A 16,297-nucleotide genomic window follows, 5' to 3' on the forward strand; every position below is an offset into this window, starting at 1 on the left:
TGACTTATGTTTTGGAAAAGAATAAATAAAAAAAGATGACTTTAGAGTCATCTCATACGTATATGTCATGACACACAAGCCTTTTATTTTCATTCATACCTCTAAAAAATTTAATGTCATTTGTATCAAAATATTGACCATTTAAAGATTTATATTATTTGTCATCATTTCTCCTAATAATACACGTTCTCATACAAGTCACTCTATCTATACTACATATAAAGCCAAAATCATCTTATAATTACCTACGCGGTGTAATTTTAACTTGTCTATTTTGTCATTCTAATTAACTATTATTACAATATTTTCTCACATGTTAAAGCAATATTGATGGAAGTAAGAGAAAGTTATATATTCAAAAATATCAAACCACTAATGCAATTTTTAAGGTAAGTTTTTAATAATATCACAATTCATTCTCATGTTTTTCTATTACATAAATTATAATATCATGTAAACTCAATAAAAAATGATATAATTCTCAAAATGAAATATATAAAAATTAAATATTCATTATTATAAAATAAGAATGCGGGTCAACAGACATAGAGATACATAGAGAGAATACAATATATTCTCATACTAGAAGATAATTTTTCTTCTACATCTGCTAAAATTATGACATATGTCATATTTAATCTTTATACAAAAATATCTCTAAAAACAAAAAAATAATACACATATAATTTTAGTGGTCGGAGGAGATAACTTATTATATGATATAATATTTTATTCTTATATATAATTAGTACATTAATGATAAGTATATAAATTTGTTGTTATAGTTAAATTAAGAAAATTTATTTTATGATATTAATAAATTAGAATATATATATATATATAATTTTAAAGTGATAAAAAAGTATATATAATTTTTTATTAAAGAGATAAAATTAAATAACTATGATATGAAAACCAAAATTAAAAGAAGAATATGACATGACTTTTTATTTTAATAATTTAAGTATATTCTTTTGCAATGACCCTTTAACCATTGATTAAAATTTAATGGGTAATTAAGAAGAAAAAATAAATTATAATAATTACTTCAAAATCCATTAAGCTTAAACGGGTTTTTATAGAATTCTCCATTTTTTTTACATTTATTTTAAAAAGGTGGTGTGCAATTATACTTGAACTTTGAAATAAATAAATAAAGGCTGAATTGATTTTCCATCTTCCACCCTGAGTCAAATAGCTATCTATATTATACATTGAAAGATTGATTGCAGTTTTGTTGTGTGCATCAATGGCGGGTGTATCTCTGAAATGCGGGGATTGTGGTGCTCTGTTGAAATCGGTAGAAGAAGCTCAAGAACACGCTGAGCTCACTTCTCACTCCAACTTCTCCGAATCCACTGAACCTGTTCTCAACCTCCTTTGCACCGCTTGCTCCAAACCCTGCCGATCCAAAACCGTTAGATCTCAATTTCTCTCCATTCTCTTTCCATATGATTCGATTCTATTTATTTTTCTATGATATGATACATATGCATATCCAATTATTGATTGCGTAAGAGATTGGGGTCTCGATTGTTACTTAGATTCATTTGTTTGAAATATAAGGAATTGAAGAGTCTATGAACAATACACGAAAATGTTTTTTGATGATGCTGTGATTTTCAGTTATTTTAGGGTTTTAATTTTTTTTGAGGTCTGTGTTCTGAATAGGGGGGAAATGTTTATATTATTTATTACGAGAGAAATTTTACTGACCTCTTTGAGGTTCAGCTTAAATTACACCTTGCACCCTATTGTCTAAAGCGACACTTGTGGTTTTAAATTGCGCAATTTGTGGACTATTCCGGGGTTGCAATTGAGGCTGTGATGTGGTTGCGAAGACTGATAAAGCTAACACATTGGGCCTCAATTGTGATTACAAATTCATATTTAAAACCTTGGCGACATTCATCTTTAGGTTTCTGTAATTTGGATCACTGAATGTCGAACGAGATGAGTCTAGCTTTTGAGTCAAGAGAGGTGACAAGTGTAACAAACTAAAGTAAAACCTCAAAGAGGCCAATGTAATTTCCCCTTTATTGTACCATTTGATGAATCTTGTTGGCACATTCATTAACTTTTTAAATGTTATTATTTGAGTATGTCTAATAATGAGAAGAAAACTGTGACATATTTGTAAAACAGAATTTGAAGTGATGTTTGTATATGTGATTCTCAATTATGTTACTATTTGATCATGTAGGAGAGCGATTTGCATACAAAGAGAACTGGGCATACTGAGTTTATTGATAAGACTTCAGAAGCAACAAAACCAATAAGTTTAGAGGTTCCAAAGGTGGGTGCAACTGCAGAAGGCGCTGTCACTGCAACCACTAACCAAGATGAAGGTACTACTACATAAACTGAATGTGTTTTCATTCAAGCTATGCTCAGTTAAGGGGTAATGTTCATAATTTAAGATTCTAATAAAGCTAGAATCCAGTTTTCTGTATTTTGAAAAGCTGTCTAATAATCAATGCTTTCCATGGTGTCAAAAAAGTTCACCCATATTTTTCCAGATAAGGAGTGAAAACATCCATACGTTATTCTCAGTAGTGGCTGGTTTTCAAATTTTATATATGCCTCATATACTTTAGGTTGTAAAATGCAGAAATGGTTGTTCCAGAAGTTGACAAAAAGATACTTGAGGAACTTGAATCAATGGGATTTTCTACGGCGCGAGCAACACGTGCACTTCATTATTCTGGTGAGTATACATGCAGCCTATTCTTGTAACCATAGTTTGTATTATTCTTTACGGGGTTCATGATGGTGATTTTCTCTCAATTCGGGCAAATTTTTTACCTTTTGAATTTTTTCTGTTTTTTCTGAGAAGACCAAGAGCCTCAAGTAAGTCAGGTGGATCAAATGGAAGATGGCCCAACTAAAATTTGTTATTTATTATTTTATAGAAATATTGGTTTTTGATAGAGCCTAGTGCCACCAGTTGATCCATGTGGCTGATCCTACCTAGTGGGATAAAGCTTATTGTTGTTATCACATATTTTTTCTGTTCACCTGAAAAATTATTTTCCGCTTTTGATTGGGTGGGAATGAAATAGTTTGCCTCTATAATTACCTACTTACCTATGCATCAATAGACAATAATGGGGGTATATAAAGTGTCTATAAATAACTTTCATGTATTCTGATTTCCGAAGGTACTTTTTTGTCATAGGACATTCTTGGTCGTTTGTGAAATATGTAGTCACCTTTGAAGAAATTGAAAATAATATCTGGGTTTATTAATTATTATTGTGCCACAGAGCATCTATATCTAGCCTTTTTGAAGGAAAATTTAGGATAACATTGTTGGACACAGAGCATCCAAAGTATATAATACGTATTTGATAACAAATTAGATTTAAAAATTATTAGATATAATTCTTAGTTTTCTTATTTCTGTGTTACAGTCTGAGTCTAGGATGCCTGTAATAAGCAGTTAATTTATACGGTATTCCATTATGTTATTTATATCCGGACAATGTTAATATTGACTCTGTAGATATCAAACTTTGGCTACTCTTCTACAGGTAATGCTGGCCTTGAAGCTTCTGTCACATGGATAGTAGAGCATGAGAATGACCCTGACATAGACCAGATGCCCTTGGTACAATGTTTTATTTTTAATATGGCTTATCCTCATTCTGTGTATGTTGTAAAATTCAAAAGGAATAAAACCAGTACATGTTATGAAAAATATCTGAACATATTCAGTGTAATTAAGCTGCAATCTGTTGCTTTTGACCCGATGGTTCACTCAGATACCTGCCAACACTAAAGTCGAGGCTCCTAAACCTTCTCTTACCCCAGAAGAACTGAGGGCCAAACAACAGGAACTAAGGTATGAGTTTGAATGTCAGATAAGATTTACACAACGAGCCAAGTTATGCATATATTCTAGAATTTGAGTATTATTATATGAAAGGTGTAGGGAATCATCTTAAATATTTATTGCTGAATGATGTATGATGACCCTCGGTAATCTCTTATCTGCTTTCACTTGATCTCAAAAGGAGCAGGCAAAGTTGAGCATTTTTCTAATAATTTAAATAGCTTAGGTTGATCCGTCGATGCAGTGAACACCTGATATAAATGCCAATGGCACTCTGGTTTATAGGTAGTCTTGAAGTTGCTATTACAAATATTTCTGCAGATGCCAGTGCTTTCTATTATTGCATGCAGGTTATATATACAACAACAACCAAGCCTTAAATGCCACTGGGTGGGGATGCAGGTTATATATGTGCCATTAGTACAGTACAGTATTAATTTTGTCTGAATTTGTGTCTCTATTGTATTTGTTTCTGGGTATTCTGAACTTATAATCAGATGATATTTTCATAGTTAGATTTGGTTAGATCTTTTAGCAAAATCTATGTGTATATCTTGTGTAAGGAACTGTAATTTGCATATAGCAATTTAAGTCAATTTTTTGTTACTGGATTATATTTACTCTGTGTAACCATTTAATTTTTTTATAACCATAATTGAAAGGGAGAGGGCTCGCAAAAAGAAAGAAGAGGAAGAGAAGAGGACAGAGAGAGAAAGAGAGAAGGTATTTTACAGATTCACTCATTTACTTCTCAATTCTCACTTATGTCTTGTGGATTTTCATTGCTGATATGTGGGCATTTGAAATTTACTTTTTAGCATATTGTGATAGAAAGGGGAAATTGAGAGGGATGTAAACTAAAGGATTCAAGCGAGGTGGATAAAATGGCGGAATGTTTCAAGTGTGTTATGTGATAGAAAGGTGGCACTCAAACTCAAGGGGAAGTTTTACCGTACAACTATACGACCCACAATGTCATATGAGACTGAATGTTGGGCAGTAAAATTTCAGCAAGAAAATAAACTCAATGTAGCAAAGATGAGAAAGTTACATTGGGTGAATGGACACCTTGATAAGACAAGATTAGAAATGAGTGCATTAGGGGGAAAGTTGGGGTAACTCCTATTGTAGAAAAGATGATAGGATTCTACCTTAGGTGGTTTGGGCATTTGTTGAGGACACACCCAGCAAGGAAAATAGATCAAATAGAGGTTAGTGTAATTTTTAGAGGCTGAGAGATCCCAAGAAAAAACCATATACAAAATGATTGAGAAAGATTTAAAGATCAATGTCTTGTCAATGTACATGATTTATGATAGAGTATTATGATGTCGTTCGATCCATGTAGCTGACCCACCTAGTGGGACTAAGGTTTGGTTATTGAGGATATTTGAGTGTATGCACATGTGTTTACACTGTGTTAGTGATATAAAACCATCCATGAGCCTCCAACTTAGAGCTTTAGCTTTCAGGACAGTTACTCCTTGACAAGATATAAGAGACTCCTCTCCTTGCTACCCCCATTCTCCTAAATATAAAGGTTGAGTTTCAGAATGGTGTCGATAGGCTTGTGCGTTGTCCACTGCATGCCAGAAAGGCTCTTGTGTGAGGAGGAGGCGTATTAGAGATATAAAATATATGTTGCATAGACATGACAAACAAACTCCTCAGAAAGTATATAGTCTGTATTGTCTGATATGGATACAATTCATCAATACTGCATAATGAATAAGACTTTAGCTCATTAAAAAGTATCATTGTCTAATTTCAAGATGCCATATATCTGTGTTGCATCATATTCCAGAGTAGCATGTATCTCTGGTTATCTTTTGAAGAATTTGTGGCTTAATTTATATCATATAAATTTTCTGAAGTTTGATTGGTATATTAATTGTAGTACAGTATTTGTGGCTTACATCTTCATTTCCTTGTCTCTGTTTTTATTCAGGAGAGAATTCGTATTGGCAAGGAACTGTTGGAAGCTAAGAGGATTGAAGAAGACAATGAGAGAAAACGGTCTGGCTTATATTTATTGTTCTGCATATGTCGTGCTTTATTTCTGATGTCCCCAGGTTTTTTAAAAAACCTGCTTCCTTTTGCAGTATATTGGCTTTGAGAAAAGCAGAGAAAGAGGAAGAGAGAAGGGCTAGAGAGAAAATCAAGCAAAAGTTGGAAGAAGATAAGGTTTATTACTTTGAAAATGTTATGATTTAATTTCGGAATATGAATGAATCCTATTTTGAAGAAGTTTCATTAAAATGAATAGTTTCTATCTCCTAGTTTTATTGCTTTAATAAAGAAGTGAAGGATTTGAGCAATGCAAGCAATTTAGGCGCACAACAAAATGTTTTGGACTTCGGGAATTATTTTGAAGATAAAGTAAAATGGAAGCTTATGCAATGAAGAATCCCTTGTAGAAAATATGACAGACAACCTTTTTTCATTGACGATCAATTAAGTGGGGAAGGTGGGCTGGGAGGAGGGAGCTTATTTATTGTGAACAATATTTCTTTGGCTAAGAAAGCAATTTAGAGCCCTCTACTATTGCTTTTATGGCTGCAGGGGCCTTAGAGGACTTTTGTCCAAGATTTTAGGAAGACTTCAGGTGTATGATGATTGACGAGTCTTTTCTTTCAAAATATGGCATGTCACTTTGAATATGTATTGAGGGATTTGAATAAAGTCATTTTGTTTCTTTATTATGACAGGCAGAAAGAAGGCGAAAACTTGGGTTGCCTCCGGAGGAGCCTTCAGTAGCCAAACCTGCACCTGTTGTCGAGGAGAAAAAGGTAAGACCTTGTCCAAAATCGATTGTGCTTTCATTTTTCAGCTGCCTATTTATTTGAAATTTTGAAATTTCTTATGCAGAGTTTTCTGCCAGTAAGGCCTGCCACAAAAGCTGAGCAAATGAGAGAGTGCTTGCGTTCTCTCAAGCAGAACCACAAGGTACACTTATATGCCACTTATGGATAATTCTGTGGTTCCTCTGCCTAGTTGACAGTATTCATAAGTCTTGGATGGTTGTTGAACTTATAGCAAGGCAAAATCTAGTTGTGAATATTGTAAGGGGTACCTCAGTAACCTTCCCCACTTAATGTGAAATAACATGTTTCTTGTGCAAATTATGTAGAGAACTTGTCATCGAAAAAACTTTGCCCCCTGAATTAAAGTCCTTTTCTATTTAGATTCTTACTGCAACCGCTTAGCCTATTTTGTGCTCATGAGGCAGAACTGCTTCCAACCAAGGCCTTTAAAAGAATGCTTGTTTGTTATACACTTAAATATTAAATATTTCCTTTTACTCGACGATAAAAAAGGTCTGGTGCACCACATGCTAGAGAAAATGTACATATGGAGATATACTGTTCCATGAATATACGTGCATTTAATAACATTTTCATTCATGAATCCGATGGTGAATATACGTCTCAAACTTCTATTAGCTTCTATTACATCTTTACTCTTTTCAAAAGAAAAAGAGTAAATATACATTAGTTGGTCCTTAATTAATAATTAATGCCATCAATTTCATCCTCCAAAAATCAATTTGATGTTGTGTATATGGTATATCTTTAAAGGACCAAGAACACCCAACGGAAGACCATGATTTTGTGAATTTCTTTGGAAGACCAAAATATACATTAACTCTTAAAAATCTATCATAACTGCTTGATACAGTTTCAATTATTTTTGTTTTGCTTCTAGTGCTTGTACTTCAATCATTTTGTGTTGCCAGAGAAGTATAACAAGTGTTGTGCAATGTGGAAAAATGAGGTCATATATAAATATACAGTGAAACTATTGTCAACTATTAGCCACTTTATACATTCTGCTAAAGGAAATTGATTGCTGACTGCGTACTAATACTTTTCAAATATGGTTAGTTCAATAGCAATTTCTGCTTAAACATTGTTACACGCTAGCCTATTTACATGTTAACTATTTATTGGAGCAGGAGGATGATGCCAGAGTAAAGAGAGCATTCCAAACTCTTCTAACTTATGTGGGGAATGTTGCCAGAAACCCCGATGAGGAAAAATTTAGGAAAATTCGACTTACTAACCAATCTTTTCAGGTAAGAAACTTCATGTAGCTGTTGTGTTTGATTTCTTGAGGATATTCAGGATTCAGCACATGCTAGGTTTCTTCATTTTTTCCTGTTTTTTTAATAAGAGCAGCTTGCTGAACTCCCCTAAACAAGTTCATTCATACAAAAAGATAAAATTTTGGGTGGGCTCTATACAAGAGGTTCTGGCATTAGAGTCATCAAATGCTCAAATAGTTGTTGGGCCTAAGTCGAGTTATGCATGCACTACATGCACCTAAATTTTTATTAAGATAGGTCCGTGCTAGGTCAGTGTGTTCAAATGTATATACCAGACAGGTGGACCATTCATCAGTGTAAATAGTCAGGTAGATGGTCCATCCGTCTAGGTGTGTGGTAGAAATGAATGCATTAAGAAAGTTGAAGTAATTCTTATTGTAGAAAATATGGTAGAATCACACTTTAATTGGTTTGGGTACGTGCTTAGGAGACTGTTAGAAGTCCCGGTAAGGATAGTAGATCAAATGAATGTTAGTCTAATTTTTAAAGGAAGAGGGAGACCATGAAAATCCACAGGCGAAACAATTAGGAAAAATTTAGAGATTAATGCTTTGTCAATGAACATGATTTATGATAGAACATTATGACAACATTCAGGCTATGTAGCCAACCCCACCTACTAGAATTAAGGCTTGGTTGATGTTGTTGGACCAATTGCCCATATATCATTTAAATAAACTTACATTTATAGTGGCCCGGTGTTGCAGGCATGTATCTTTTTGGATCCAAATACATGCTTGCTCTTCATAGCCCTTCCCCTCAGAAACTACTTGCTTGTTCATTGATTTACATGTAATGTTTTTTTGTGTTTTAACAGGAAAGAGTTGGTGCCTTGAAAGGGGGAATCGAATTCCTGGAAATTTGTGGGTTTGAGAAGATCGATGGTGGCGAGTTTCTGTTTTTGCCTAGGAACAAGGTTGACATTGCAGTTCTGAATTCATCTGGGTCTGAACTAGACTCTGCAATAAAGAATCCCTTTTTCGGAATTCTTTAGTTGAGAAGCAATTTTTATAATCAGAGGCTTGACAACTATGTTTGATGTTAGTGCTACCATTTGTTATTTAAGCTTTTTATCTCCAAGTTATCCATAGATATTTATGACTACCATAACAATTTGTGGTTTTTGCAAAGCTATTTCATGACTTTGACAATCTTCTACTTATTTCATTTGATCCTATGCTTATTAGACTTGGATGGCTGGAGCAGTATAAGGAAAATTTTAATATACTTTTTGGTCTTTATAGGTTGGGCTTCATCCTATTGTTTCAATTGCATAAATGTTTGATGCATTATTTTTGCTAGCTGGGATGCTTTCTTTTTTCTTGGGAGAATTATCGTACAGCTTGCAAATATTTTTTCTGTTTAAATCCACTATAATAAGATTCACTAGAGCGCGGTTTACTGTAACATTATTTCATGTAAATAACCTATTATGTGATAATTTATTCAGTGAATTCATTGATAAAGCTAAAATGTTAGACATGCTAGTAAAATAAAATCTATTAATATGAATCCCCTCATTTTATATTAGTTGTTAAATTCCATAGCAAATTGAACATGGCAAATCCACATTTAGAAGGACAATATCAATGTCTTAATTTCCATTTTTCCATTGATTTTGTTATGAATACCAACTCTGAAATTATACTAGGCAAAATGTGCATAGTACTAATTTAGTTTCTAGAAAATTTTAAAACTCATTGATCACCAAAAATATCAATATGCGTCAAATTTTCAAATGTAATCATTTTTAGTATTTTTTTTAAGCATTTTTTGTGACCTATGACAAACTATTTTGATTCATATTCATGATTTTTAAATAATAATTTGAATTTTTTACTTTTAAAGATCAAATTGACAAAAATTTATAAGGAGGGAGATGAATATAACTCATTTTAATGCACCTTAGCTAATTAAGGGGTGAATGCATGCTCACCTGTTCTTTTTGCATTTTTGCTCATTTTTTGTGAAGGATTTTCCTTACAAGTGTGCATTATTAGTGATGATGGATTTGAAGATATGAAGAAGCCATTTAAAGAAAATCCTTAATAATCCAATGATATTGCCCTGTCTATGAAACATTGTGTTCAAAGGGAGCAATTAAATTGAGCCATTGAATTAAACTTGAGCCCTACAAATCAAGAATCTCATCATTAAAGGCCTTGCTACCCTAGCTATACTCTTCCCTGGATTAGAATATTCAGCCATGCTGAATCTATTCATAACCTTATACAATTAAAATAGAGGGCATAAGAAGCATTTGCATAAAAACAAGGCTATAAACATCAAAAAGGCTCTTTAACTTGTGACAAAACTGAGAGCCTCCTACCCTTGAAGATCATAGACAGGCTAAGAGATAAGGGTCATAATGAGAAGAAATGAAAAGAAAACTAGAAGCCATGTGGCTATGGCCTTTGAGGGTGCTCTAGAATTGTTGTCAGAGAAAGGAGTGTTCATTCCAGGATTGTCCCCACCAAAGAGTGGTGCTGCCATTGTAGGTGGTGCCATATTTGGGTTGCTCATTCCAGGAGGTGTTGTAATTGGTGTAGTGCCTCCTCCAGCAGTGCTGAACATTATCATAACAAAATCAAACAATTAGAAGTTAGTCATCACAAAGTGATGAGCATAATTTAATCGTTACAACAACAACAACCAAACCTTTATCCTATTAGGTAAAGTCGACTACATGGATCAGACAATATCATAATATTCTAACAAACCATGTTCATTAACAATAGACTGATATCTAAGTCTTTTTTAACCAGTTCGCGTAATTTAATTAGTGAACAATGTAAAAAAACATTTTCATGGCTTAGCACATAAAGCATTTACTTCAAACAAGCTTATAGTTAACCTTTTTTCCCCCTTCCTCCTTCAAGTATAAGAAGCAAATATGGAAAACTATATACTTACATAGATGAAAGGAAATTTGTTTCATACAAAATGAATAGACTTAGGAAATTTCACCACTATCCATGACAAGCAACATAAACATGTTCAAGAATTAAAACTAATGATGCATACATGTTCTCATCTCCACATAAAATTTCATTTTTTAGGCAAATCTAATGATGCTGAAAACTTGATGCAATGTACTTCAATTTTGTTTAATAAAACTATTTCCCTTTTCTTATTCTTGTATCATCATATCTAACCTTAATCTGTCCCTCTCAATGGTGCTAACACTCAAACTACCAAGTGAAGGAAAAGTTGTATTAAATTGAACATTTATCTTATGATAACCATGTGGGTGTGACCCCTCAACAAATGATAAAGACACATCATGACACCTTATATGGCAAAAAATCTAGAAGGCTAGAACTCAAACAATATGGCCCCATCACTATCCCATGTCACAAAATGCAAATACTTACCTGGATGAGGCATATGAAATTAAAAGTTGTCACACACATTACAAGCAATGATTCCATCTTAACAAAAAGTATCTTTATAGAGTCCTCACTATAACAGGCATTGTGGCCTTGTTTTTTTTCTTCTAATGGAGCCTAAATGTAATTATACACAGGGAGAATTAGGTGTAAGGACTTTTTTTTATCACATCAACTTTGGTAAACCTACATATCAACTAAGCATTTCAGAAAATGACTACTGAGTTGTTATTTTTTAATACTTCAGTAGTACCTAACAATATCAAATAAATTTCTATCATATAAGTGACCCTACAACCAAACCATATCTTCTATAGTATTAAGAAGTCAAGTCACATCATCCTCTACCTTGTATCTACTTTTGTACTTGCCAAATTTTTATTACCTATACATACTTATATATCCATCACTTCACATTTGTACAATTCTCACCTTCATATCAAGTCTGATTGTACCTTATATATCCATCACACTTACAAGTTACATTTCTAGTGTAACCCAATATGTAAGAAATGTGTACAACATATACAATTATACCTAATACATGTAATGTGCATCATGTTTTTTTTAAGAGTGAATATTTCCTTTATAAATTTTTGCATATACCTTTGATCCAAAAAATAAAAGTTCAAAGTAATACTCAAATATCATAAGAGAATAAAATATTTCCTGATATAAGGAGATATGTTATTTCCTGCAGCTACTAAAAATATAATATATGTCAGTTTTAATTATTTTCTATAAAAATATTTCTAAAACTAAACAAAATAATATACATGTCATACTTTTACTGACGGAAGGAGATAAATTATCTTCAGGTACGAAAAGATAATCAAAATAGTCCTAATAAGGGTCATAAAAAAAGGAAGGTATGATCTTTATTTAAATTGTTAATCATGACTAACTCCAAGTAGCCCCTTGGCAATCAACCTTGATATGGCATTATTCACAGGCGGTTTATTAATAATGAAGTTAGCTACTGCATCAGACACTCTTTCACTGTTTTTGCTCAATGTTCAGTCACTTTACCTCTGTAAAGGTGACCAATACCCTTTATTGGGTTACACAACAGAATGTGTGTCAGTCAAATAGGTACAGACAAATTGAGCAACCCAAGATGTTCAAAATTTGAAAAACTAGAGGTGAAGTGAAGCAGAAATAGTTCAAATGGTTTTGTGGCAGACAAAAAAACATATTGAGGAAACGTTATAAAATGGTATTAGACAGACATGCAAAGAGACACGTGTCACAAACCCATTAGTCGAAAAATTAAGGATTTGATTTTTATAAATAACACTTATCGGAAATGACAATCACAAACTCTAAAAGAAATTAGTTACTTGTGAATATCTTAGTAATACTAAAAAAAAGATTGGGTTGGAGTCCTCTATATTAGAAAGTTTACTACCTAGCCCAAATTCTAACCCTCACATCCAAACAACTCTATTGTATTTGGTAAGCCATTAGGACCAGACAGAGGAAAAGGCACCAAAGAGAAAGAAATAATAATAATAATAATAAAATAGAGCTCAGTGAATGAGAATCCATTTCCTTCATGATCACACAAGGAACAGAAATCGTTTCACCAAATCTATTAACCACAGCTTTTTAAAACGAACCTCTTTATTATGTTGTACTATATAGTATATAATATATAATATATAAATCAAGTTGCTGCAAAATTATAATTATAATGAGAAACAGGTCATACATTGCAGAAGATGGGTACACACAAGATCCATAACCTGCACGGAACAAAACAACCCAGAAAAAAAAACAGATCAAATTAGTCCTCTACATAAATCAACCATGCCGAGATAGAAATACGAATCATGCATATATTTTTTCTCTCACATTTCACAAATCACTATAGTGCTCAAATAAGTGTATAAAGTTGCATAAGAACTAATTTTATTATCTACTTAAATGTAATGCACACTGGTATAAGATTCCAAAAATGGTAAGTTTCCTGGAAAAACTAAATATATCATAATATCATCTATTATAAATGTATCAGCTTCCATAAAAATTTGTTTTTTCCTCAAATCTTGAACCAATGGCAATGCCAATGGTTACATTATATACACAATAACAATCAAACTTTTATCTCATTAAATGAGGTCAGCTTTTCAAAAGAGATGGGACACGAGGAATTCCTTAGCAGGTCCCACATCCCAGTACTACTCTCGCAGATAGTATATGATTGGACTATATACACAAAAAAGAATGAAAAAAGAGGAAACGGGAACATACTGGGGTCACTCTGGGCAATGGTGGCAGTGCCAGAAAAATCACATGATCCAGGGGCTCTACCCTTTCTCTGATAGAAACTATTGAAGGCATAAGAAGCATGAGCTTGTATAGTGTTTGGTAGAAAGCATAGACCATTAGGTTGAAGAACACTGCAATCAGCACCAGCACTACATGCATAATCCAAAGCTGTTTGCAATGCTTGGAAGCTTGCATCACTTCTAGTCACACACCAACTTGCACCACCACCACTACCTCCTCCAACAACAACCTGAGCAGACACATTAACCATGATGCATGTTGCAATGGTTAATGAGAAGAGTAAAGAAATCTTAAGCTTTGTTGTTGCCATTGAAAGAAGAAGTTATATTATGGTTATGTTTGTTTGTTTTGCTTTGATAAAGGTTGAGAGAGAGAGAGAGAGCGTGAGTGAGTGAGTGAAAAGAGAAATATATATATTGTGATGAATGTGGGGATGGAATAGAAGGCACCTTTCACTTTCTTTTTGGTTCTCTTTAATTTTATCTTTTTCTTTATCAGAATTAATATATATACAATAAATTGTACCATGAATGTGACAATAAGGGTGTCTTAGGTTTTTTTTTTCAAAAGTTCTAACGTTAGTGTTTGATGTGGGGTGAGAATCACCTTATTCTACCCATTCATTCAAATTATTATTATCCAATTTCAATATGGTTGGAACTCATTGAATTTATAGTTAAGTTTGGGTTCAAAAAATATATATGATTACTATTTAAAGTCGAATAAGCGATAAATATGACTCGAGCCATGATCACTCATTAATCTGTTTTATACATGTGTCTATTCAATTGTATAAATAGTAATGATATATTTGATCAGAAATATCTTTGATTCTATAAAAAAATTCATCATATATATGATTAACAATAAATATATATTATTTCATATCTCAAATTATATATTCATAACAATAAATAATATTAACAAAACTTTATCTAGAAATGATATGCATTATATTAGTTGGGTCTAGTTCGAGTTTAAAGACTCTCTAATCGATAGTTTGGTCAGTTTAGGTTCGAGCTAAGGTGAGCTTCAAAAAAACAATTACCAACATTTAGGATTAGATAAGAAAAAAATCTTATCTAGTATAACTCTACCTATGTTTACTCCTATTTTGATGTATCTTTGAAAATCAAGCTCACTAACGTGTAAAAGACAAGTCTCATAGCTTGTCCTGTTGGAGAGAGAACAAGAACAAAGTGTCAAATTCTGTTGGGTGGTGCTAATTACCATAATGTCTTAAATTGGATACTAGCAAGTTGATATATTTGATTAACATTAGCAAGTAGTTATTGTGAAAATGCTAAATAATAAGCATTAAACAACAAGGCAATTTATTGTCATTGTTAAACATATTCTTCATTTAAAGTTGTGAATTACTTTCTTTCAGATGGTGCGATAAGAATGAGAATATAATCACTTAGAAAGAGTGTTCTCCAAAGAGTGATATACAAGGAAATCTCGGGATGAGAAATTATAATTACTACTCTTAATATCTAGTGAAGAAATCTTTTGTGCTACAAGAGTATTGGGCATAGACTTCGATGGATAAAAAAGTGAACGAGTATAAAACATTTGTTTTCTTTCTTCTCCATTATCTCTTTACATTTACTTGATTATTTCTGCATATTATTTTTCGCTGCTATTAACTCTTGAATTATGCAGAAAACTACTCATAATTTTTAAACAACTAATTCACCCCTCTCCCTCTTAATTATCATCTCAATTTTATATTATACACTAACTATATATAAATCTTTATACTAATAAACTTTTAAAATATGACTTCTCCCTAAAATACTACCCAGACTTTTTTGTATGTTCTGTTTGCCAAATAATTTTTCGTATTTGTTCTATTCCAAGTTGAAGAAGATATTAATGACTGCTTTTTAAGTTTAATGTTATTTGTTAACTTTCTTGATTTGCGTACCCTGAGAGAAAGTACTAATTAAAAAGAGATAAATAACCTATAGAGAAAAAACATAATAAATAAAAAGGGCTTATTAATCCTTCTTAGGAGACTTATGGTATGTTTGGTTTGACTATTTTCTGTTTTCATTTTCAATGAAATCAGAAGATGAGGTTGAAAACATGTTTGTTGTGTTATTTTTATTTCATATTTTTTAAAACATGAGTTTCATTTCCAGAAATTTTGAAAATGAAAAAATATCATTTCCAATATTTTCAATAATAAGACAATGACATTTTATTGAAAATTTTAAGACTTTTATTATTCCATTTGATCTATATCTTTTGATGTTTTAACACTTTTATGTTATTCCAAATCTTTTGATGTTTTGAAAACCTAATATACATTTATATTTTACTTTTCAATTATACTCTTATTTATTACTAATATTTTCTCCACATGTTTCTTCTTTTCATTTTCAATCCAGTTTTTTATGTGTATTAAATGTGACTATTTTAGTCAAATTTTATTGAATTTTTACTTTATTTAATATTTTTTAATATTATGTGCATAACCTTAAACATAAAAAGATGTAAAATGAGGGGAATATTATTTTCAATTACTCTCTTCACTAATCAACAAAATGCTGAAATCAATTGATGAGGATCTCCCTTGTCCTTACTATCACACTTCTTCATCGTAAAATTTATTTCTTTACCTCTCAACATAATAACTTTTCTTCCGTCTCTCTTACGATATTGTTGAAA

At 32.2% G+C, this 16,297-nt stretch overlaps 2 protein-coding genes across 2 annotated transcripts; one reads left to right on the forward strand and one right to left on the reverse strand.

Annotated features, from left to right (window-relative positions):
* LOC109360320 (UBX domain-containing protein 1-B-like) lies at positions 1,178 to 9,188 on the forward strand. The gene is made up of 12 exons (XM_019605129.1): positions 1,178 to 1,417; positions 2,204 to 2,348; positions 2,612 to 2,707; positions 3,534 to 3,610; positions 3,765 to 3,844; positions 4,498 to 4,558; positions 5,784 to 5,851; positions 5,938 to 6,019; positions 6,544 to 6,624; positions 6,704 to 6,781; positions 7,791 to 7,910; positions 8,758 to 9,188. The coding sequence occupies exons 1-12, from the start codon at positions 1,250 to 1,252 to the stop codon at positions 8,932 to 8,934; spliced, it is 1,233 nt and encodes a 410-aa protein (XP_019460674.1). The 5' UTR covers positions 1,178 to 1,249; the 3' UTR covers positions 8,935 to 9,188.
* LOC109360329 (PLASMODESMATA CALLOSE-BINDING PROTEIN 3-like) lies at positions 10,220 to 14,014 on the reverse strand. The gene is made up of 3 exons (XM_019605140.1): positions 13,583 to 14,014; positions 13,041 to 13,074; positions 10,220 to 10,506 (listed from the first exon to the last, which is right to left on the reverse strand). The coding sequence occupies exons 1-3, from the start codon at positions 13,929 to 13,931 to the stop codon at positions 10,290 to 10,292; spliced, it is 600 nt and encodes a 199-aa protein (XP_019460685.1). The 5' UTR covers positions 13,932 to 14,014; the 3' UTR covers positions 10,220 to 10,289.

This window comes from Lupinus angustifolius, chromosome LG01, assembly GCF_001865875.1.
Source record: "Lupinus angustifolius cultivar Tanjil chromosome LG01, LupAngTanjil_v1.0, whole genome shotgun sequence".
In the NCBI taxonomy this organism is placed as follows: Eukaryota; Viridiplantae; Streptophyta; class Magnoliopsida; order Fabales; family Fabaceae; genus Lupinus; species Lupinus angustifolius.

What these genes read in the sequence shown, in the direction of transcription:
- LOC109360329 (XM_019605140.1), bottom strand. Translation starts at nt 13,931, where the DNA reads ATGGCAACAACAAAGCTTAAGATTTCTTTACTCTTCTCATTAACCATT. An exon ending in CATTGCCCAGAGTGACCCCA is followed by an intron (nt 13,075 to 13,582) that starts GTATGTTCCCGT and finishes TGTTCCGTGCAG; the next exon opens with GTTATGGATCTTGTGTGTAC. An exon ending in GTGTACCCATCTTCTGCAAT is followed by an intron (nt 10,507 to 13,040) that starts GTATGACCTGTT and finishes GATAATGTTCAG; the next exon opens with CACTGCTGGAGGAGGCACTA.
- LOC109360320 (XM_019605129.1), top strand. Translation starts at nt 1,250, where the DNA reads ATGGCGGGTGTATCTCTGAAATGCGGGGATTGTGGTGCTCTGTTGAAA. An exon ending in ACGTGCACTTCATTATTCTG is followed by an intron (nt 2,708 to 3,533) that starts GTGAGTATACAT and finishes ACTCTTCTACAG; the next exon opens with GTAATGCTGGCCTTGAAGCT. An exon ending in ACATAGACCAGATGCCCTTG is followed by an intron (nt 3,611 to 3,764) that starts GTACAATGTTTT and finishes TGGTTCACTCAG; the next exon opens with ATACCTGCCAACACTAAAGT.